The following is a 25,285-nucleotide window of genomic DNA, read 5'->3' as shown; positions in this document are numbered from 1 at the left end:
AGTCGAGTCACTCCAAATCTTCATGACCCGATTTGGGGTTTTCTTGGCAAAGATATTTGAATGGTTTGCCATTTCCTTTTCCAGCTCACCTTACAGGTGAGGAACTGAGGCTGGATTTGAACTCATGAAGATGAGACTTCCTGATTCCACTACCTGCCCTTCCTAGGGTTCCCAATAAAGATGACCAAATGGCTGCTATGGCTGTGCGTGGACAGCCACAACTGCAGTTATTTGCATGAAAGTGATAACTCTAGGTATGGAACTGGATGAGACCACCAGGAAATATGGTATAGGAGGGAGAAGAAAATAGGGCCCCCGGAAAAAGCCCTAAGATACACACCCATTGTGAGAGGAGAGATGATCCAGCAAAGAGAGAAAACAGTCTGGCAAGCGAGATGACTTAGGAGGCAACAGTGTAACAACGACTAAGGGAAGAAAAATAAACGAGAAGGGACGCGATGTTGCAAGGATGAAGACTGGGGAAAAGCCTTTAGATTTATCAGTTGAGATCTTTGGGACCTTGGAGAGAGCAGTTTTAGCTGATTTGGAAGCCGCGTTGCAAGGGGCGGAGAAATGTGTGGGAGGTGAGAAAGTGGAGACAATCAGCACAGGCTTTTTTTTTTTTTTTTTTTAGGTAATTGGGGTTGTGAGTTGCCCAGGGTCACACAGCTAGTAAGTGTCCACTGCGCCACCTACCTGCCCCCCGCCCCTTTTTCTTCAGCAGTTTGGCTGTAAAAAGACAATAGCTTCGGGGACGGCGGGATCCACTCAAGGTTTTTAAGGATGGGGGAGTCAGGATCAAGGCGAGGGACTGAAGAGGGGAGGTAATGAATTCATGGCAAGAGAAAATCGAAGACCGGTAGAGAATCTGCCTTAGAAGAGCGGTTGGGTTATTCCGTGGGTAAACTCATTTCCAAGAAGTGAAGTTAAAGACTAATTAGAGAACCTGGGCAGTTAACACTGGGACGGAACCAGGAAGCGGGCTCCTTCCCCACCCTTTCTCTAGCCTCGGTCCTCCTCCCTCTCCCTCTTCCCTCTTCCCTCTCCCTTCCGCCGTACTCAGGAGGCGCTATTTCCACTTCCGCTGCGGCCGGAAGTCACGTGTCTGTGTGTATCCGGTTCGCGTCCCCCATCCTCTCCCAACAGCCTTAGGGGCGGGGGGAAACTGTCACAACCGGAAGTCTCCCAGAGGCGGGGCCAGGCGGAGCAGAGTCTTGGAGCCTGCGCTTTGGGTCGCTTGTTCCGCTCGCCATGGCTGCGTTAGGCGGTGGCGTCAGAGAGCACGAGGAACCGGTATTGTTCCGCAGAGGTACCGGGCAGGTGAGAGAGCTCCGGGGGGCCTCGGCAAAAGCCGGGGCTGAGGAAGGCCGAGGGGCGGGGCTGTGGCCCAGGCACCGTCTTACCCCTTGGGGACCGTCGTGCTCCATCTTCTCCCCGCGTCTCGCCTCGAGGCCCCGCGGCGGAGCCGGGATTCCCCGGGCAGCGGCTGGGCCTCTCCCGGGCCACCCCTCGGAGAGCGCACGCACAGACGAACGCCCAGGCCGAGAGAGGCCGTGTTGGGGGACGCCGGGCATGGTCTCCCCCGCTGCGCGGTCAGAGGGATCTTCCTAAAGAGCAGTTCTGACGGTGTCGCCGCCGGGACCAACTATGAGGCCCCCGCCTGCCTCCCTACATCCCCCTCCCCACAAGTGACACTCAGTGACCTCCTGGACCCCTTCTCGGCTCCGGGCATCCTCACTGTCCTCTGATCCTCCTCACCTCCGCCTCCTCGCTTCCTTCTAGACTTAGCTGAAATCCCATCTTCTGCAAGAGGCCCTCCCCCGTCTCCACCTCCCCTTTACACGTCCATACCGGGTGCGCCCCTAGTTGTCGGCTTGTTCTTTCCGCCCTTTAGAATGTGCACTCCTTGAAGACTGGGACCCTGTGTTGGCCTTCCTTTGTATCCCCCAGCACTTAACTGCGATAAATTTCCTTACCTTACAGTATCTGTATTACTGTAAGGTAAGGAACCTTACCGCATCGGGCATGCTTGTAGATTGCAAAGGTGGGAGGGGAGCAGCCTTAGAGAGAGGTATTTGGCTTCTGCTCCTTGCTTGGTCTGGCGCGTTGGCTTGGACAAGTTTCTTAATCTCAATATCTTCATCTTTAAAATGAAAGGAGAGTTGGAGTTCTGTCCAGTTGGAAATCTTGTGATCTTAGATACCTGCTGATTACTGTGATCTTAGAGACAATGAATTGGTAATTATATGTGATTGTTTTGTGCTGGAGGTGAGTTCCAGAAAAAGTAACGATTTTACTAGTTACTTCTGTGGTAGCATTATAGCTGGGATTATAGCTGGAACCTTTGGGATTATCTAGTGGTCTTCCACTGACACTCCTTCCCTACCCTCATTCCCTTTTCTTTCCCCTTTCCTCTCCTTCTTATAGGGTAAGTTAGATTTCTGTATCTAACTGATTTGTTATTCTCTCTTTGAGCCAATGTGATGAGAATAAGATTCAAACAATGCTCATCTCCTTCCCTTCTTTCTCTCTACTGTAATAGGTTTTTGTGCCTTTTCATATGATGTAATTTGCCCATTTCTGCCTCCTCCTTTTCTCTTCTCCCAGAACAATTCCTTTTCACTACTTAGCTTTTTTTTAATCACATCAAAGTCAACTTATACCCATACCCTCTGTCTATGTATATCCCTTTTAAAGTCCTAATAATGATACACTTCTCAAGAGTTACAAAGTGTCATCTTCCCTTGTAGGGATGTAAACTGTTTGCCCTTATTAGTAACATGTTTGGATTTTTTTGTTTTTGTTTTTGTTTTCCTGGTTACCTTTTTATGTCTTTCTTGAGTCTTGTATTTGATGATCAGATTTTCTGTTGAGCTCTGGTCTTTTCATCAGGAAGATTTGGAAGTCCCCTATTTCGGTGAATGTCCATCTCCTTCCCTGAAAGATTATGCTCAATTTCGCTGGGTAGCTGATCCTTGGTTGTAATTAGACCTCCTTTGCCTTATGGAATATTGTATTCCACACCCTCTGATCTTTTAATGTAGAAGCTGCAATGTCTTGCAAAATCCTGACTGTGGTTCCATGATATTTAAATTGTTTCTTTCTGGCTGCTTTGCAGTATTTACTCTTTGACCCTTGGCGTTTTCCATTTGGGATCTCTTTCAGGAGGTGATCAGTGTATTCTTTCAATGACTATTTTGCCTTCTAAGACCTCGGGATAGTTTTCCTTGATGATTTCCTGAAAGATGCTGTCTGGGCTCTTTTTTTTCATCCTGGTTTTCAGGTAGACCAATAATTTTTAAATTGTCTCTCCTGGATTTATTTTCCAGGTCACTTGTTTTACTAGTGAGGTATTTTACATTTTCTTCTGTTTTTTCATTCTTTTATTTCTGTTTGACTGATTCTTGATATCTCATAGCTTCTCTCATCTCTTCATCTTCTCTTCATCTCATTTACTTCCACTTGCCCCATTCTAATTTTTAAGGAGTTGTTTTCCTCTATTAGATTTTGTACTTCCTTTGGCATTTGGCCCATTTGACTTTTTAAGGAGTTCTTCTCTTAAATGAGTTTTTGTGCCTCCTTTGCCATTTGGCCAATTCTACTTTTTATGAAATTGTTTTCATCAGCATACTTTTTTTTTTTTTCATTTGGCCAATTGTATTTTTTTTTTAAAGTGAGGCAGTTGGGGTTAAGTAATTTGCCCAGAGTCACACAGCTAGGCAGTGTTATGTGTCTGAGACCAGATTTGAATTCAGGTCCTCCTGACTCCAGGGCTGGTGCTCTATCCACTACACCATCTAGCTGTCCCCCAGGCAATTGTATTTTTTAAGGACTTATTTTCTACAGTCAATTTTTGTCCTTTTTTCAAGCTATTGACTCTCTTGCACACCTTTCATTTCCTTTCCCAGTTTTTCTTCTACCTCTCTTATTCGACTTTTAAAGTCCTTCTTGAACTTTTCCATGAAGGCTTTTTAGGCTTGAGACCAGTTAGTGTTCCCCTTTGAGGTTTTGCATGTGGGTATATTGGCAGTGTTGTCCTCTTCTGAATTTGTACCTTGGTCTTCCCTGTTCCCATAATAAGAATTTATGGTCATTGTCCGTTTCTGCTTTCTGCTCATGATGTTTGCCGATTTCCTGGCTTTTAAAGTTGAGCTCTCCTGCTGAAAAGCAGGGGGCGCTGACCCAAGCTTCTTATGCTGGGATCCTGGGACCTGGTCACTGGCTTCATATGTGGGCGCCTCAGGTCCTGGCAGCTAGAGGGTGTAGGTGTCTGGCAGCTTACCTGGTGCTGAGCTGGGGTCAGCAGCACTGGAGCTCTGGGGGTAGGGGTAGGGAGTCTGGTCCTTGGGGGATGCCTGCTCATCCAGGCTTCTTTAAAGCACTCAAATGTTTGGCTGCTGGAGAACTGGTGTGCTTGATAGTTTTCTGAGCTGGTGTTTACCAGGTTCCCCTGCCTATGCTGAAGCATTGAGGTGTCCTGGTGTTGGGGTTTGCCTGTTCATCCACCCAGGGGCTCAGGATCTCCCCCTGGTTTGCTGAGGTGGGGCTTGCCACTGGCTTGCTGGGACGTTTCCCTTCCTGTACTGCTCTCCTTCCACCAGAGTGAGAGGGGCCTTTCTGATTAATCCCGTTGAGCTTCCTGGGCCACAAGATTGCTGCACTCTGTCTTTCTGCTGGCTCAGCTGTTCTGGGGTTTTTTCTGGGGTGATATTTTCTGGGCTTTCAAAGGTCAATAAGGGAGGGTGAGAGTGACTTACTTCTTACTTCATTATCTTGGCTCCCAGAAGTTCTAATTCTTACCTTCTTTACATCTCTACAACATTTGATACTGTAGATCACCTTATTATGCTCTCCTTCCTTGATAACCTTGCAATCTTGGTTCTGCCACCACTTTAAAGCTTTCTTCCCTTTTTATCTCCTTCACGGGTTCTTTACCTTCTTCACACTTTTTCATTTAAATTCAGCAAACATTTATCAAACACCTCCTAAATTCCTGGCTTCTGGGTTGGTCCCTGAGAATACAAAGACAAAAACCAAACAGCTTCTGCCCTTGAGGAGTTTACAATCTCCTGGGAGGAAATAACATGTACACAAATAAGTACATACTAAATAAATACAAAATAATTTAACTAAACAGAACACATACGCCACGTGTGATCTGATGAAGACAGTTGGACTGTCATCTACATATACATGAAGCAATGCTTCTCTCAGTGCTGCCTAAGATCCCATTAGCCTTTTGGCTGCCAAATCACACAGTTGACTAAAATTAAGCTTTCAAGTTTAACACCAGCATCTTTGGATCTTTTTTATACGTACAGCTTTCTAGCCATACCTGCCTTGTCTTATATCTGTGAGGTGGTGTTTTGTTTTGTTTTATTTTTAACCCACATACAAGGCTATACATTTGTCCTTGTTACATTTCCTCTCAATTTGGCCTTTCAAAATATTTCTGAATCCACATTCTGTTATCTAGTATGTTAGCTATCCGTCCCAGCTATGAATCATCTGAAAAGTATTCTGTGCCATCTGTCATTTTATCTAAATCATTGAAAAAATGTTACTGCAGACCCATCACAATTTTGGGGGGCATTCTTCTGGATACCTTCCAAGTTGATATTAAATCATTAACAACTACACTGAGCCATTAAACAAGCTGCAAATCTATCTAATTGCATTAATACTCGCAATATTATTATGAAGGGCTTTATAGAATGCTTTACTCTGCCTCCTGGCTTCCTTGGATTCCTTCAAGTTCCATCTGAAATCCCATGTTCTACAAGAAGTATTCCCAAACTTTAATTCTGGTACCTTCCCTCTATTAATTATTTCCTATTTATCTTGTATTTAGCTTTTTTTGTAAATAATTATTTATGTGTTGTTTCCCTTAATAGATTGTGTACTCCTCAAGGCCAGGAGCTGTCTTTAGCTTTTCTTTGTATCCCCTAAACAGTGCCTGGCACAGAGTAGGCATTTAATAAATAACATTTATAATTGTTTATTGACTAATTTTGCAAAAATCAGGATTTCACATGAGGAGTATTGGACAGTTAGGTGGCTCAGTGGTTAGAATGCTGACCTTGGAATCAGAAAGACCATATTCAGATTTTTTTCTGCCTCAGAAACTTACTAGGAATATGACCCTAGGCAAAGTCATTTAACTTCTCCACCTCAGTAAAATGGGACTGATAATGATAGCACCTAACTCACAGGGTCATTGTGAGGATTAAATGAGATAATATGTGTAAAGGACTTAGCAAACTTTGAAGCACTATAAATGTGATTAATGTGCATTGTTTACCCCCTCTCCCTCTTTTTTTTTTTACCTAGCTTATTTCTCTTGAATAAGGTATACCCTTTTAGAACCATAATCCAGGCATGGATCTCATCTCACTTCTCTGTTGCTGTTACTAAGCACATCATTTTATCCATGCTGAACTCTTGGGATCATTCAACTCAATAACAAACATTTATTTATTTATTTTTATTAATTTATTTTGATTTATCAGTAATCACTTCCATATGCTTTTGAGTTTAAAATTTTTCTCCCCCTTCCTCCCCACCACCCTTCCCAAGATGGCGCACAATCTGATATAGGCTATACATTTACATTCATATTAAACATATTTTCACATTAGTGATGTTGTAAGTGAAAATTAAAACCAATAGGAGGAATCATCAGAAAGAGGAAACAAAACTCAACAGAAGAGAAAAAGAAATTGCAATTCAACTTCCATAGTTCTTTCTTTGGATGTGGATAGCATTTTCCATCACAAGGCCTCTGAAGATGTCTCAGATCCTTGTATTGCCAGGAAGGGTTAAGTTTATCAATATTAGTCATCACACAACGTTCTCTTGGTTCTGCTCACTTCACTCAGCATCAGACCATACAACTTTTTCCAGGTTTTTCTGAAGTCAGCCTGTTCTTCATTTCTTATAGCACAATAGTATTCCATCACATTCATATACTACAACTTGCTCAGCCATTCCCCAGTTGATGGGCATCCTCTCAATTTCCAATTCTTTGCCACCACAAAAAGAGCTGCTATGAATATTTTTGTACATGTTGTCCTTTTCCTGTTTGTGTGATCTCTTTGGGATATAGCCCTAGAAGTGCTGTTGCTGGGTGAAAGGGTATGCACATTTTTATAGGCCTTTGGGCATAGTTCCAAATTGCTCTCCAAAATGGTTAGATCATTTCACAACTCCACCAACAATGCATTAGTGTTCCAATTTTCCCACATCTTCTCCAACATTTCTCACTTTCCTGTTTTGTCATGTTGGCCAATCTGATAGGTGTGATGTGGTACCTCAGAGTTGTTTTGATTTACATTTCTCTAATCAGTAGTGATTTAGAGCATTTTTTCATATGACTATAGATAGCTTTAATTTCTTCATTTGAGAATTGTCTGTTCATATCTTTTGACCATTTATCAATTGGGGAATGACTTGTATTCTTATAAATTTGATTTAATTCTCTATATATTTTAGAAATGAGGCCCTTATCGGAGAGACTGGTTATAAAAATTCTTTACCAATTTTCTACCTTCCTTTTAATCTTAGTTGCATTGGCTTTGTGCAAAAACTTTTCAATTTAATGTAATCAAAATTATCTATTTTGCTTTTCGTAATGTTGTTTATCTCCTGTTTGGTCATGAATTTTTATGTTCTCCATAGATCTGACAGGTAAACTGTTCCTTGCTCTCCCAGTTTACTTATAGTATCAGCCTTTATATCTAAATCATGAACCCATTTTTACTTTATTTTGGTATATGATGTGAGATTTTGGTCTATGCCTAGTTTCTGCCATACTGTTCTCCAGTTTTCCAAAGAGTGGGTTCTTATCCCAGAAGCTGGGGTCTTTGGGTTTATTGAATAATAGATTACTATAGTCATTGACTACTGTGTCTTGCATATTTAACCTATTCCACTGATCCGCCCCTCTATTTCTTAGCCAGTACCAAGCAGTTTTGATGATTGGAGCTAACAAACATTTATTAAAGCAAGACATGGGCATTATGATGTATTAGGTGCTGGGGAAGAGAGGAGGAATACAAAACTTAGGTCAGGTCTCAGCCTTCATGAAGCTACTTTTGTATTCTTTCCTTTCAGTCACTCCCATGGAGTCCTGTTGATTGCTTCTGATTGAGATCTCTCAGATTTTTCTTCCCCTTTCTACTCTATCTGTAACTGCCCTAGTTCTAGTCCTCATCATCCTTTGGCTGGTCTTTATAGATCTAACATCATCACTTGTGCATTGCCAGTGAATGTAGACAGTTAAAAAGTTTGGCAGGGAAAGCAATACAGAATGATAGCATTAAATAGCATGATCAAGGGAAAGTTTTTAAGGATAAGGGAGCTCTAAGTATGTATGTAACAGTTAATCAGCAAAGCGTTTATTAGGAGCTGGGTGTGTGCCAGGGAATACAAAAAAAAAAGCAAAAAAAAAATACAAAAACAGTCTCTGCCTTTAAGGAGTTTACAAAAAGGAAGGAATCAGTAGATTGGGGAAGATTGAAGATGAGAAATGGGAAGTAATTGATAGGGCCAGCTCCTGAAAGAAAAAGAAGAGAGGATGGGATCAAGATTAACTTTAGCAAGTAGGACTGCCTCATTCATCTTTGTGAATAGGTAGAAAGGAAAAGGTGTAGAGAGATTTGAGGTTGTGGAGGAGTAGTAATAAAATTGAGGGCCCTAACCTTAATCTGTCTTGTGAGGATGCTCACAAGAGATCACCTCAAACTTGGTAGGAGGCAGGTTCATTTGCTTGGGAAATAGGGTGGAGATTTAAGGAGAAAGTTTGAAACTGGCTAGTTGCTGTTTGGTGTTAAGGGCCTGTGAAAATTTTTAATACTTTTTGTTTTCACATCACCTACATTTCCCACGGTATTCTTTCCTCCTCTCCCAGAGAGCCTTCTCTTATAATGAAGAATTTTAAAAGAGAAAGAAAAACAACGTTCAGCATAACTAACATGAGAAAAAAATCTGCTTTTACATGTGTTGTTCCACATGCGTGAGTACTCTGCTTTTATAAAGAAGTGGTGGTGCCTAATCACATGTTTTCTTTGGGCCTTTGACTTTTTAATGGACCTAATGTACTTAGTTTTTTGTTTTGTTTTAACTTCTAGTAGCTTGGTAGTAGGACTAGAGAAGGCAGATGATGGAGTAGCCCAGGGTTAGAGATTAGCATAAAACCAGCAGGAGATCAAGAAGGGTGATGGATTCAAGGATGGACAATGCTCTTATCGAACTGGTTAACTCTGAGGTTAAAACTGAAGGAAGAAAAAGGAGGTCAGAATGGGACTGATTAGACTGAGAGACTAAGACTAGGGAAGGATAAAAGAACTACATATTTTGGTGGAGACAGAGTTTTAGGAAGTGGGAAAGATGGAAGGACAAGAATTTGTGATGGCTCCAAACTAAGCCATTTCTAAATCATGCCAGCATATTCATATACATTGCCTCTCCTTCCCAGCCACTACCACCCCCTTTCCTACTCTGGCTCCCCTTTATATGTTTCTTTCCCTATTACTATGTAATTTCCTTGAGGGCAGGGACTGTGTTGCTGGCTTGTATTTATATCCCCAGCACTTAGCTTGGTGACTAGCATGTAATAAATGCTTAATAAATGCTATTTCCTTCATTATTTGGGAGCCTATTAACTGACGAAAAACTAGGATTGAACCTACAGCTGTAACATCTCATAAAAGACCTCAAGATATTTGTCATGGGGCAGGCTATGCCATCAGTTTTAAACCAAACTTGAATTTCATTCAGTAATTTCTGGATTATGTTGACTTTTGATATTCTTTATTTTCTTTTTCACTTGTGGTTTTGAAGGTAATAATATAATTCATGCTTTAGTAATTTGTAATGTCTTTTTCCCTCAGAGTGATGATTCCGATATATGGGATGATACCGCCTTGATAAAAGCATATGACAAAGCTGTGGCATCATTTAAGGTATTAAATGTTTGTATCTTTTTTTTTCTTATTTATAATTGAATGTGTGTTTGTGAATTTAAATGGAAATCTTTTTTAAAGTTTATTGTACATGCTCCATCCCCACCACTCCCCAACTCTTCCTTCTAACACAAGAAAAAGAGTGTATACAACATTAAGCAAGCTGTAGTCACCTACCTCTCTATCTAGAAGTGAGTTGCATCATCTCTTCTCCAAAACAAAGATGGGTCATTGCAATTCATTTGGGTTCAGCTTCCTTTTTGTGTTTTCTTAGACGTTATTATAGTCAGTAGTCCTGCTTTTTTCATTCTATTATTTCATACGTCTTCTCATTTTTCTCAGTCTTCCTCAGATTTGTTTCTTATATCACAGTGTTATTCTACTGCATTCATAAATCCTGCTTTGTTTAGCCATTCCCCAGTTGATTAGTTTATTTCCATTTTTTTCCTACCACATCTATGAATATTTGAGGGTATATAGGACCTCTCTGTCTTTGTTCTCCTTGAGTATATGCCCACTAGGGTCTCTGGTTCAAAACGTATAAACAATTTGATGACTTTTCCTGAATAATTCCAAATTATTTTCCATAATATTTGATCCAATTTACAACTCTATCAGCAATATATTAACATGCTTGTCTAGAGCCTCTCCCATGGAATATTTCCTTCTTTTATCTTCTTTGCCAATCTGGTGGGTGTGAAGTGAAACCTCATAGTTTTAAATTGCATTTCTCCTGTTAGTGATTTAACTCAGGACCCAATCAGTCTATGCCTTGTTGCCATGGGACCTAGCAAGTGAATCACACAGCATCCAGAATTTTCAGGGTAATCTATGTTAGTATACTTTGTCTTCCTCCTTATGGACTTTGACATCTTACCTTTATAACTTGATGTCTTTAGCAATGCTACAAAATTTCAGCATTTTCAGCCTCCTCAGGGTCAATGAACCAGTTCAGGCTTCAGCTCTACTCTTTTTATGAAGAAAAAGTCTCTTGGTCAGGGTAGCTTTCACATACCCTTGTGTGATGATGATGATGATGATGATGATGATAATGATGATAGCTAACATTTATAATAGTGCCTAATATGTGCCAGACCCTGTGCTTAGTGCTTTACAAATGTTATGTCATTTAATCATCACAAAAATCCTGGAAGGTAGGTACTATTATTATCCCCACATTTTGTTGTTTCATTTTGGGTTTGTTTTTGTTTTTTACAGATGAGGAAACTGAGGCAGACAGAGGTTAAGGGACTTGCCTAGGTTCATACAGCTAGTAAGTGTCTGAGGCTGGATTTCAACTCAGGTCCACATTTCTCTAGACCTGGAGCTCTTCCATTGCACCACCTAGCGGCCCCCTCCTCAGCTTTTGTTTATTTCTTTTTTTTACACTTAATAGTGTTTTATTTTTTTCCAATTACGTGTAAAAATAGTTTTCAACATCCTTTTTTGTAAGATTTTTAGTTCCAAATTTTTTTTTCCTTTCCCCTATCCAAGACAACAAGCAATCTGATATAGGCTATACTATACAATCGTGTTAAACATTTCCACATTAGTCATATTGTGAAAGATGAATCAGAACAAAAGGGAAAAATCATGAGCAAGGCAAAAAAAAAGTGAAAATAGAATGCTTTGATCTGCATTCAGACTCCATAGTTCTTTCTCTGGATGTGGATAGCTTTTTTCATCATGAGTTTTTTGGAATTATCTTGAATCATGGGTTGCTGAGAAGAGATAAGTCTATCAAAGTTAGTCATCACACAGCGCTGTTGTTACTGTGTACAATATTCTCCAGGTTCTGCTGGCTTCACTCATTATCAGTTCATGTAAGTCTTTCTAGGTTTTTCTGAAATCATCCTGCCTGTCGTTTCTTATAGCACAATAGTATTTCATTACATTCATATACCACAACTTGTTCGGCAGTTCGCCAGTTGATGGGCATTCCCACGATTTCTGATTCTTTGCCACCACCCAAAGATCAGCTTTTACTTAAGACTCACCATTGTTCTTTTCCCTTTGGAAGCTGAAAAATTAATGTGGCTTCGAAATTTTGGGGCCACCAGCTCAGTTCAAAGCACATTTGTTGAACCCTACATTACCGTATCAGTAAATGTAATTAAATAGAATCAGTTGCTTGAAACTGTAAAACTTGTATACATGCACTTCCTCCTTAAAGTCTTTATTTTGCTTCAAGTTTCAGCTCAGCTGCCACCTCCTTGAAGCCTTTCCAGATCCCCCTTGTTTTTAGTGCTCTTCTCTCTCCTCAGATTCTCTTTTCCTCTACATATCTGTTCTATAACTCAGCCCAGCTCAACATGTACACAGTGTGTGCGGGCATACATGTTGTGTGCGGGCATACATGTTGTATGCCCCAATAGAAAATTAGCTCCCTTAGGGCAGAAACTTATTTCACCTTCTTGCACCCAGCCTCAAGCCTCTTGCCTTGCCACTTTATTCATGTTTGTTGGATGGAATTGTAGACTTTAATAATACTGCATGTTGTGTTTTGTCACACTGTGCCACAAGACCAATAGCTTTGTTTAGCAAGTAGGGGAGGCACGTTTGAATTAATGAAACTTGAATTAGTCATTTTTTATTATCATGTGACAGGCTGGAAATGAGGAGAAATTTTATGTGTTAAAATGCCAAGATATTTACCAATTCTACTGATATGTATTAGCCCACTCAGTGTTCTTATGGTGCAGTAATATTCCATTACAATTCATGTGCCACAATTTTTCAGCCATTAATGGGCGTACATTTTATTTCTAATTCTTTGTAAGCACAAAAAAATGATGCTGTTTATTTTTCCATATGGAGTCTGTCTTCACATTGAAATATTAACAGTTTTTAAATAGTTTAAAATATTAAAATATTTGTAAATGTTCTAAAAACTCTTTCCTGACATTCTCTGTCCCCTATCTGCCACCTTAACAACAGCTGAAGTGAGGGGAGAAGTGGGGTGTAAAGTCTATTCTTTATTTCACTGGTCACCCCAGGAAAAGAGTTCATGACATGCTGATCAGCCTACTAATAATTAGCTGCTTTGTACTTAGCTAAACTGGTCTTCAGATGGCAAAACCAGGCTGTCCCACAGAAAGGACTTGAGGCTGTAACTCCTTGCTAGTGCCTGCCAGAGCTTGCTCTTCATTTTCATGATCTTTGAGGATACACAGTTGCCTTTCACACCACAGTGAGGCATCAGAGCATGACTTCAGTGAAAAATTAGTATGATTAGTACATCTGGTACTAATGATATGTGGAGAGTTACTCCCAGTAGGGAGCTAAAGAGAAAGGAGAGAAAGAATTCATAAAGAAGGTAGCTCTAGAGGTGAGTCTCAAAATAAGGGAAGAATTTCAGCATGCAGAGTTGAAGTTGAGAGATAGAGCAGAGATAATGGTATGAGCTAAGTTATGGAGGGAGGGAGTTCATTTTGTGTGGAGGGGTGTGTGTGTATGCATGTATGTATGTACACATGCATGTGTATATACACGTGTGCATTACGGAGTGGTGAGAGAGAAGACTAGAAAAATAAGCTAGGTCATGAAGAATTTGGACTTCTGGTAGACAGTGGGAAATCACAATTTTTAAATAAAGAAATGGTAAGGTCTAGGGAAGGAAAAATCAGAAAGATGTCGGGAGAACCAAGGTAGAGTAAAGTCATCAATAAGACAGGAAAACAGGCTGGTGAGCAACGTGAAATGGTTGTAGCATTTAACCAGATTTGTCAAACAGAAGTGGATATAAGTAAAGGCCATTAGATATGGTAAACAGGGTGATCAATTTAAAGCTGGAAAAGACCTTAAAAGGGTCCCTCTTTTTGTACTCTTTCAATTTTATACCTCATGGTAATGGAGGCATAGATAGAGAAAAATGAATTGTCCGTGATCATACAAGGACTAATAAAAGGTTGTCTCACTGCTATTGAAGTGATATTCTTTACATTGTATCACACTGCTTTGCCTTCAAAAGTTAACAAAGTTACCGATTAATTTTGTGGCGTGTTTGAAGGAAATAGAGTGATAGGGTAAAGAGCCTGGTTATAATGGGTTTGTGAGTAAGTGGGATGATGAAGAAGTGGAAGCTTCCTGCTTTGGGCTGTAACCTATTGTAAGAACTGAGTATTAATCTTTGTTTATGATAAATAATATGTATGTTTACTTTGATAGAATGCTTTAAAGAATGGCGAAATTTCTGAAACTTCAGACAAACAAAAGAGTGCTGGACCAAAAAGAAAAAATATTAAGAACAGAAACAAGAAAAAAAGCAACCCAGCCCCATTGAAACAGGTATTTAAAAACATAAAGTTTAACTTGGCTTTTTTAATGTTACAATTTTAAGTAAAATGAATTTGTCAAAGTAGCACTTTAAATTGAGATCATGGAACGCCATTAACTTGTGCTTAAGTTTTGTCTCCCTGCTTTTTAGTATGTGTACATAAAACTGTGTTGCATGAGATTTATTTTTCAAACAGCCTCAGGAAATGAACTTTTGAATTATACTCATTCCTAATTAAAATTATAGAGGGTTAATTGTTTTAATGATTTCCTGATCATATTAGACAAATATAGAATAGATGGATATGGATATATAATATGTAAACATAAAAGTTTTAAAAATGTGTTTGTTTGTTGCAGTGGAAAGTTGGTGATGCTTGTTGTGCAGTTTGGTCTGAAGATGGTAACATATATCCAGCTACTATTGCATCAGCTGATCTGAAGAGAGGGACATGTGTTGTAGTTTATACTGGCTATGGAAATAAAGAAGAACAGAATTTGTCAGATCTTCTTCTTCCAAACAGCGAAGGAGTTCGTGATGAAGAACCTATACATGAAGTAAGAATATAAATATATTTGTATATAATCTCCTTAGAGATGGAGTATTGAATCGAGAATAAAACTTGGTTCTATGTCTTTTGAAATCATCTTTTGGTAAATTCAGTTGATTGAGCTATACCAAAAATTTTGTGAATAATTAGAGCAATATAAGTTAACGTTTTTTAAATGTCAAAGATGTAGCATTTTGGTATTAATATAGATTGCATTCCTAAAATGAAGTCTATTTAGGAGTAGGGGAAAGATAAAACTATATATTGAAAAATAAAACCAGTTATTATCTGTATTCCTCTATACAAGCCATTCTCTATTTAGGTCAATACAGTATTTAAATCTATATTGCATATTTTTAAAGTTATAATTATCTTAAAATATGCTTTACGTAGCAGTACAATTGAATAAGTTGCCAGTTTGAGACAAGTTGTTCGTATTAAGGTCTTGTGGCCATTATGTAACTAACAATTTATCCATACCTAGTAAAAATAACATTTTTTTTTGTTCTTTCCAAGAATGAAAATGAAAGTCAAAGTCAGTATTCAACAGATGAAAGTGAAAAATCATCCAGATCACCTGGAAGCAAACAGAATCGTATCAAATCCAAAGCTGCTCATTGGAATTCTTATTTCCCTCCTCCACCACCACTTCCTCTCCCAGTGCCAGGGTTAGGCAAGGTAAGCTGCTGACTGGGAGTTACTTGACTGTGTGTGAAACAACAAAACCTTAGACTTAGAAGATTTGTCTAGAATTTTCCTTTGAAATACGGTTGTGTATTTGAATATCAGTTGAGCCTCTTCCACCTGCTAGGTGGGCCTGCTGTAAAGTTAATAAGCTCAAAGAACAAAAAAGAAATTGAAGAAGGTTGTATCCCAGGAGAACGAAGAAAGATGAGTTAATGAAGAGGTGGCCACTTAAGAATTATCAGGCCTAACTTCATTTATCCTTCTCTAAAGGCTGTGGACAAATAGCAGACCACACCCCACCCCACCCCCCTCCAGAGGGTTATTGTGAAGATCAAATATGTAAAGTGTTTTATGAAGTGTAAAAGTACTGTATGAAAGTTTGCAGCTATTATTTTAAAGCAACAGACCCTCTCTATATAGTGTACATTAACAGTCATTTGACAGAGGTCAACGTGATCTAGTGTTTTGTTGTTTAGATGAGAAGGAACTTAATATTTGTCATTTTAGCTAATGCTGTTTAGTCAAAAAGAAACAGCTAGATGGCTCACTGGATAAAGTACTGGGATTGGAGTCAGGAAGACGTGAGTTCAAATGTGGCCTCAGACACTTAACAACTTTATGACATTGGGCAAGTCACTTAGCCTCTCTTTGCCTCAATCCACTAGAATAGGAAATGGCAGGGGTCAGCTTAGTGGCACAGTGGATAGAGCACTGCCCAGGAATAAGGAGGACCTGAGTTCAAATATGGCCTCAGACACTTGACACTTACTAGCCATGTGACCCTGGGCAAGTCACTTAACCCCATTGCCTAGCCCCCCCCCCCAAAAAAAAAATAAGAAAAAGGAAAGGAAATAGCAAACCACTGTTATCTTTGTGAAGGTAACACCATGGACAGCATAGTCCATGGGGTCATGAAGAGTCAGACACGATTGAACAACAGTGTAGCCAGAGGCTTTTATGAAAGAAAAAAAAAGATTTTACAGTTATGCAAGTACTCAATCTGAGGAATTTAGAGGAAAGAAAATTAACTATTCTTAATTTATCTGCCTTTAAATCATTATAAAGATTTTCTTTTACCCTTGTTATCTAGATCTAGCCAATATTGCTTTAGCAGTGACTTTAAATAGTAAGTGCTTAATAAATGTTTGTTGATAGATGGGCAGATTTCCTTACTGGGAGTTCCTTATATCACTGAAATTTCAAGACCATAATAAACAAATCAAAAAAACCTTTTTGTTATGACTATTTTCATTTCATATGAAATGAACTAGTAATAGTTCATATAAAATGAACTAGTAATATTGTTAGCCTTCCTTGGCTTGGGAGTACTTTTTTTTTATTAGGCAAATCTAGGCTTGTGTTCATTTGAAATTCATCCTTTATTTTAAGGATGTACACAGTCATTTCCTCTTGATGATAATTTGACCATTAAATTAAGACTTTCAGTGGAGACATGATGGTATTAGGCACACATTGGGTCTATAATTATTTTGTTTATCCAAAAATTCCAAAAGTCATCTCAGAATAAAGGCTGAGAGTGATCAATTGATCATTTCTATTCAATAATCACACCTAATTTATTAGTGAGGTGAGATCATATGAAAATTGTAATCAAGTAGTTAAATTAAAAGTTAGAAAATTATAATCAAATGGTTAAATAAAAGGTTAGCATATTTAAATATTTGGTAGATAGACCATTTGTAAAAAGCAAAGGGGTTTATGGCTGCCTTTTTTCTGCCCTTTTATCTGCTTTTTACTTTGCTTCATTTTTGAATGAAAACAAAAACTATTTCAAAAGCTAAAAATGAAAGCAGAAAAAAGTTACCTGCCTCTTCTGAAGTGTCTGCATGTACAGGAAGCTGGATAAATGGGTGGCCTTGAGCCCAGGTTACTAATACCTACCTAGACCCACTGAGGGGAATAAATGTCATTTCAGAGTTAGGTCGCTGTGTGGCGCTGGGTCTGGAGTCAGGAAGACCTGAGTTCATATCCAGTCTTACGAGTTCTGTGTCCCTGGCCAAGTCACTCTATCTGCTTTGATTTCCTCATCTGTAAAATGGGGATAATAATAACATCTACCTTCCAGAGTTGTTTTTAAGATAAAATGAGATAATATTTGTGAAGTGCTTTGCAAACCTCAAAGAACTGAATACCATGTATTAATATTGTTGTTAGATGTCTAAATTTCAGATGGTATTCATATTATTTTCAGCTCTTTTTGTTTTTGGACAGATGAATCCGTTTTTCATTTTGTAATTGCCAATCACTTTTCTTTTTTCAAATATTGCATTATAGCCTGGACTGAAATTCAGTGGCCCACCACCCTTCCTCACAGGCTGGCCCCCACCATTTCCTTCAGGACCACCAGTAAGTACTGATTTCAAATTAATCTGAGCTCCATTCAGGAGTCCTTTCCTAGAAATTGGGGTTTCATGGGTTATATTATTCAGTGAGTGTAATGAAAAGAGCTGTTTGAATTGTTCTGGGGTCAACTTGGCTTTGAAACCATGTTCCTGCTTTGCGTGCCCACCTACCTTAGATCCTTCATGCTTTCCCAGTAATCTCAAATAGGTTTGCATGTTAATGTCCTTTAATTTGTGAATGGTGGAGTGTCAGAGATAGGCCAGAAGAAATTTTGGAGACAGGGAATAACATATTTCTCATATTATGGGGGGGGGGGTGTAGCCCTGTAATGTATCTGTCTGTGCTCATCAGATAATTTTTTTAAATAGAGAAAATTGTAACTGTTCTGGATAGTTAAACATCTATCCCTTTTTTGCTTATTGTCTCTAAGAATAATAATAATAAATATTTTACCATTTGCAGTTGATTCCCCCACCACCTCCCATGTCTCCCGATTCTCCTGAAGATGCTGATGCTTTGGGAAGTATGTTAATAGCCTGGTACATGAGCGGCTATCATACTGGTTACTATCTGGTAGGTGATAAATCTACTCCTTTACTTGAATACTTCTTCTGTAGTCATATGACTTCTCTCTTTTCTGTAGCTGCAAAGAAAATTTAGTTATTCCCTGTTATGGTATCCTTTTAAAAAGTTCCTCTTCTTAGTTATGTTTTCAAATTTAAATACTTTCAGGTTATTTTATCTCATAGTTTTGTTTATTAAAAATAAAATCAATGTTATAGATACCTGTATGTTATGGCTCATTTTAAAAATACAAATAGTTTTAAATGTAAGATTAGTTGATTTTCTTAATATTTAAAGTTAAGTTTATAGTATGGTTTTTTTTGTTTTTCTGTTTTGTTTTGTTTTGTTTTTAAGTCAAGTATAGCATATAAAGTCATCAGAGAGCAGAGATGGGCTCCTGTGGAGCTATTAGAATGTTGTGTGTTGTAATAAAGGAGCATTCAAGTATTGATGACATAGAATAAAAAAGGTTACTACTATGATAAGGTAAATGAAGAGAGTGCTAAAATGAAACTGACTGCTGAGTAATTGTAATAACCAATTTCAACACCAGAGAAAAATGAGGAAGGGACTTCTCCTTTCTGGGAGATGTGGAAGACTGTGAATGTTTTTCCTTCTTATCAGAGAGGCCCTATAGTGGGGTGGGAGAGAGAAACAACTGTGATGGAAAAGCAAAAAACATTAACAAATGAGTATGTACCATGCCATGTGGTACTTTCATACATTTGTCACAGGGTTCCATCCTTCTGACATCTTGCGGGTACTAGTGGGATATTGACTGTCCTCTTGCCATTGTCACATGACCAGCTTCTCTTATCTTTCCATCTTATAATTCTTTGATGACATCTTTTACCCATATTCTTTTTCAGAGTCCCTCTTTGGTTATATGTTTTAGCCTGCTTAGACCTATGATGTGACTTGCCATTGCCCCTTGAAGAACCACTTTTAATTCTTTGTGGATTGTTATGTTCCTTATCTTGTTGCCAGATAGTACAGGGATTGGCAAACTATATATGTCTGGAGGCCCACATCTGGTCTGCCAGCCTGTTTTTGTACAGCCCACAAGCTAAGAATGGTTCCATTTTTTAGCTCAGAAACTATAAAAATAAGTAGGCAGCCTGATGTGGCCCTCAGGGTGTAGGTTGGTGACCCCCTGATTGATACAGCATTGTTGTTTGTGTTTTAGCCTTTACAACCCATGAAACAAACATTTAAAATGGCCCTCAGTATTCCATGGCCTCCTTGTGCTTTTTCAGTGACTGAGGAGGAAGAGCAGCAGAAAAATGGGTAGAGGGTGCTAAGAATCACACAGTTTTTAGGCTGTAAATAAACTTTAATTTGACTCTTAGTACTCTAAATAGCAGATTTTTGTCTAAGGATCAAGGAATGGACTTACTGTAAGGAACTAAATCATGTCAGTATTCCAGTTCTGCCTACATTTTATACATCTTTCCATGTTTCTCTGAACTACTCTTTCATCATTTTGTAGATTTCATTCATTTGACATTACATTTTTGTGTGACAGTTTGTTTAGATATTTCCCAATTAACCTACACCAACTTTTATTTCAATTTTTTTTACTACCACAGAAAATACTACTATGAATATTTTGATATATATGCCACCTTTCTTCCTCTCTTTCACTTCCTTAGGCTTTATGTCTATCGATGGGATCATTGGGTCAGAGGGTTTTATTATTTTAATTTTTTGCTTGCATAATTCCAAATTAACATGCAGAGTAGTTGGACTACTTCTTAGCTCCAGTAACAGTATATTAGTGTGCTTGTCCTCCTGCAGTCCCTTCAGCATTTCTTTTGTTAGCTTTGCTATTTTTCTGGGTGGCTCACAGAGTTTTTAAAAGCAAAATTGAGATAATGTGTTATAAAAGTATTTTGAAAATTAGAAAGGTATGAACATTGTTTTGGGGATTGAGAGTGTGGTCAGTGATCTGTCCTTGCAAATCGGCAACAATCCTGCAACTTTGAGAGTCTTAGAGAGTTAGCTCGGGTAGAGAAGTTGGCAGTGACTTTGTCGGGGGTCAAACCACAAAGAGTTGTCAGGGGTGCAACTTGTACCCAGGTCTTCCCACTTTGAGGCCAGCTTTCCCTCACCTTTTCTACACTGTCTCTCATTACAACGTGCATGATTCAGGGGTCAAATCAAATACAGTTACTGAGCTTTACTGACAGTGAGTTATTTTGGTTTGGATCAAGGCACTCATTGAATCTTCTTGATTCTGTTTCATAATTAAAGAGTCAAAACCCAGCAGTTTCTTATGTACTTCTGGTTCTTTTCTTAGCTGCTACACTACTAAATCAGGATACAGCAGAACCTCTGCTTTGCTGCCTGGCCCATCAGTAGGGTTGTCCAAAACAATAGCCATTGACCATGTATTTGTAACCTTTTACTAGTGGGTGCTTCAGAGAAACCAAAAGGAAATAGGTCTGGGATGTGCGTTAGCACGTTCTGGTGCTGGATTGTCAGATAAATGGACTTTTCTCTCATCCTTTTCTCTATATCTTCCCCGTGGCATTAGGATAAATTAATTAATTTGACATTTATTAGTTGCCTCCTGTGTTCAAAGTCATCTAGGTGTAGGGCACTGAGAACACAAGAATAAATAAGGCACAAATCTTTCAGTGGCTGATAGTATAGTTGGGAAGTGACCCAGCTGAATCTGAATGCATTGGAGAGGTACAGATAAACATTTTGAATTGATTATCAATTTAACAGTTTTGTGAAGCCAATGTTTATTCCCTTTTTAATATTTTTGTCCCCTTTCTGCAGGGCTTAAAACAACATCAAAAGGAAGGAAGGCACCAGCACTTCAATTAAGGAGTAAGTCTGCCACTGCTGCAGTAGCTGTCATCTCACTTTCCTTAACTATACCTATTTTTGTTAAATTATACTGAAACAAATTTTGAAAAATCAACAATTTTCCTATGCCTTATCAAAATGGGAAATTTTGAACATTTTAAACATTTTTAAAAACATTTAAAATGCTCTTTTTCTTAGAGGAAAAGATAATGGAACTAATGCTAAGTGACAACCGCAACCATTAAGGATGGAACAAGGCCTCTCTCGATGTCTTGTTTACTGGACGTGAATTCATTTGGATGCATATCCAACTAAAGCAGAAATGCACAAAGAAAATAAATAAGAATATATTGATAAAATAAAAAGTCACAGTGGGGGAGGGAAAGTACATTCTGTGGATTGTGTGATGCTTTAAATACTTGTGGTTTTCTTGCATCAGAGAAACACACAGATCAATTTTAAGTCATCAAGGCTGAGGAGAGTACAGAGTGGGCTTATCAAAGTTCATGTTTCTTTCTCCAGAAGTTGTTTCTGAGATACAAATTCCCATCCTTTTTTTTTTTTTTCCAAAGGCAATTGAAGTTAAGTGACTTGCCCAGGGTCACACAGCTAGTAAGTGTCAGGTGTTTGGTCTGAGGCTGTATTTGAACTCAGGTCCTCCTGACTTAAGGGCCAGTGCTGTATTCACTGCGCCACCTAGCTGCCCATCCTTCTATTTTAAAAAATGGTTTTAGTATAAGAAAGCTACTTCTTTATACTAGTGGGTAGTTGACGATAAATGTTTAGTTGGTCAATTTACGTACTATTTCTCTAGCTTAATATGATAAATGGTTTCTTTAATTTCCGTCTGTGGAATCAGTTTATAAAAAGTATGCAGTTATATGGTATTTGCACAACAGGGTGTGGGATGTTGTAGTGGAAAGAACATTGGATTTGGAATCCAGAACTGGTTTCAGATTTTTACTTGTTACATACTGTGTGACTTTGGACAAGTCACTTAAAACTTCTTTCATAAAATTCAGAGGTTGGTATGGAAGGCCTAAAATGATCCCTTCCAGCGTAATATCCTGTGAACTTTAAATTTCCCGAAGTAGAAAATACTTCCAAATCTAATGCTCTTTCCACCATATAACCTCCCATCCGCTGTGAGACAAATACTCCATAATCTCATACTTTTTTTAGAATGACTTACACAGACAGAAATCAAAATCCCCACCTAAAACTTTCAAAGTATCTCCAACAGATAATTCCCAAGCCATTTTCCAGACACCAAAAAAATTTAGGAACTTTAAGGGTGGATGAAGCTCTGGGTGTCACTAGTAAGACTAAGCTAGGCCTGTGGCAGAGGAAAGGAAGAGTTGAAAGCCATGGTAGGGTGGGAGAAAGTAGTACAATGGGAGAGAAGGAAAATTGAGTTTTGGGGAGTGGCGACCAATAAATGGACTTGTTGTTCAGTGACATTTGTGCTTTAGGTTACTTGCTCCCCTGAAGACCTTTTTTCATTACAGAGAGGCTTTGGCATCAGCTTTGTTTGATCTTCAGTTCATAAAGACTAGGAAAGAGATTTCTAATGATGTTTTCATTAAAATATACTACCCACACAAAATATGTTTCATGGAATTCATTCTAATGGGATTTCTTCAACTACTAGAGTAATTATATGATAATAAAAACTGCTGAGAAAATTGGAAAACAGTTTGTCAGAAATTGGGTTTAGACCAACTCCTTACACTGTATTTCCAAATGGATAATCTGTTTCTTTTCTGTCTCACACATACACACATATCCCAACAAGGGATAGAGAGATTTGGAGAAAATAAAATGGACAATTTTGATTATATAAAATTAGAAAGTTTTTACACAAGCAAAACAAATATAGCTAAGATTAAAAGAGAATCAGTTAACTTGAGGGACAACTGTTTGCAGCTAGTTTCCCAAATTGAGGTTTCATTTCCTACATATATAAGAACTGATCAAATTTATGAAGTCAAGAGGCATTCTCCAACTGATAAATGGGCAAATGATAATGAACAGGCAGTTCTTGAGGGAGGAAATCCCAAGGTTTCCACAGCATATGAGAAATTCTCTAAATCATCAATGATGGATGGAGAAGAAATCATAGCAGCTCTGAAGTTCCATCTCACTCCCATCAGATTGGCAAAATTGACCTTAAAAAGGAAATAAAAGAGGGGCTGCAGGAAAATGAGCACATTGAGGCACTATTGGTAGATCTGTGCATTGTTCCAGCCTTTCTAGAAAGCAGTTTGTTACTATGCCTCCAAAGCTACTAAACTTTATAGGTGCATTTACTCAGAAACACCACAACTAGGCCTGTACTCCAAGGTGATCAAAGAAAGGACCCTTGTACAAAAACATAGCAGTTCTTTTTGTAGTGGCAAAGAACTGGAGACTGAAGGGGTGGGTGTGTATCAATTGAGGGATGGCTTAATAAATTATAGCATATGAATGTAATTGAATACTATTGTCCTATAAGAAATGAAGAGTTTCAGAGAAACTTGGGAATACTTGCATCAGTTGATGCAGAGTGAAGTAAGCAAAATTAGAAGAGTTTGTACTATTAACAACATTGTAAAGAAAAATAACTGAAAGACAACTCTGATAAATGAAGTGAGCAACCATGATTCCAGAGGACAGATGATGTACAAATACACCCACCTCCTAAATGAGCAAAGATGGACTCAAGGCTCAGAATGAGACACATTTTTGGACATGTTAGTGCAGAAATTTGTTTTGCTTCACTACACATGTTTGTTACAAGTATTCCCCACCCCCTGAATAGAGGAAAGCAGGCTAAGGAGAAGAAATAAATGGCTATTAATGTATAAATAAATAAAACTATTAAATAGTTTAATTTAAAAAACTCAGCTACATAAGAGAGTTATTTTATCCACCTGTGCAATTAATTGTTCATAAAACATTAAATATAAAAGAATAAGAGCAAATTAACAGCTTGTCCCAAGACTCTTTGTATTTGAATCCCATTGAAAAAGATGAGAGGAGCAAGATGACAGAAAAGAAAGTTGCTAATAATTCTTTTTGTTAAAATCTCTTAGTTCATGGAACAGTCTCTTTTTGATAATTGATGATTTTGATAGTTGTTGCTTTGTAATAGTTTTTAATCTGGTTGGATGATTCTAATCATCTTTATCCTTAAAAAAAAAAAACCTTGCAATATTATTGCCTGTTTCTTTGAGATGTATTTCTCTATCCATATACAGAATTCTAGAAAATATAAATATTTAACATGTTAATATAAAGAGCATTGTGAATTTTATGTGAACTTTCCAGCTGGCAACCTAGCAAGGTATATCTGTTAACTTATCCATGTCTTATTTGTCCCACTAAAGTTTGATGAGAAAATGGGCTTTTATGGACAGAATTACTGATTGCATGCTGTCTTTTCTTTCTCTATTAAATTCAGGTACACATCTCTCCCAAGGAGAGAGGTATTTTATCCTGTCCTGGACGCGATGAGCAAAGTTGGTTTTTTCCCCCTCTAAGAAGACTGGAGAGCGCAATCCATTGTATAATTGTTGAATATGTTCTAATGTACACAGGTTTTTAATTTGTTAATCAGCAAAGTATATTTAGAAAAAAGGATGTTTGAATAGTTGAATAAAACAGCGAGAATGTGAAAGTCCTAAATACTGAAAACTCTTAGTCAGCTTTATTATTGATGTCAATAAAGTTTTACTTTTCAAATTCTGAATTTTTAAAAAACCTATCACTACATATGCTTCAATCTGAAACGTACATTTTGAGTATAATTTGTATTTAGATTATGAAAGTTGAAGTCTAAATACTGTATTTTCTGTCGCAGCATTCTGTTGAAGTAATTTAACTTCTGAATACTTTCTAAAATATTTTTAGATTTTTATAACTCTGCTTATTTTACAATTTGACAATGATTTGACTCCATAAGGATTCATCCCAAAACCAGTCTTTTTTAAGTACAAATGGACTGAATTGGCCTTAGAAGAAAGGATTCTGTAAACATTCATTAAGGACTTGGAATGTGCAAGGAACTGTCCTAAGTGCTAAGAA

General features: G+C 38.2%; 1 protein-coding gene across 1 annotated transcript; it reads left to right on the top strand.

The window, feature by feature from the left end:
- Positions 1 to 1,204: 1,204 nt before the first annotated feature.
- On the top strand, positions 1,205 to 24,950 carry SMN1 (survival of motor neuron 1, telomeric). The gene is made up of 9 exons (XM_027864267.1): positions 1,205 to 1,320; positions 9,891 to 9,962; positions 14,130 to 14,249; positions 14,598 to 14,795; positions 15,305 to 15,466; positions 17,771 to 17,842; positions 18,302 to 18,412; positions 21,191 to 21,241; positions 24,663 to 24,950. Exons 1-8 carry the CDS (start codon positions 1,252 to 1,254, stop codon positions 21,236 to 21,238), a joined length of 852 nt encoding a protein of 283 aa, XP_027720068.1. The 5' UTR covers positions 1,205 to 1,251; the 3' UTR covers positions 21,239 to 21,241; positions 24,663 to 24,950.
- Positions 24,951 to 25,285: the final 335 nt, after the last annotated feature.

The sequence above is a fragment of the Vombatus ursinus genome, unplaced genomic scaffold, assembly GCF_900497805.2.
Source record: "Vombatus ursinus unplaced genomic scaffold, bare-nosed wombat genome assembly UNPS02014774.1, whole genome shotgun sequence".
NCBI lineage: Eukaryota > Metazoa > Chordata > Mammalia > Diprotodontia > Vombatidae > Vombatus > Vombatus ursinus.
Note: the sequence above shows the minus strand (reverse complement) of the source record. Positions and strands in the feature narration are given on the sequence as shown.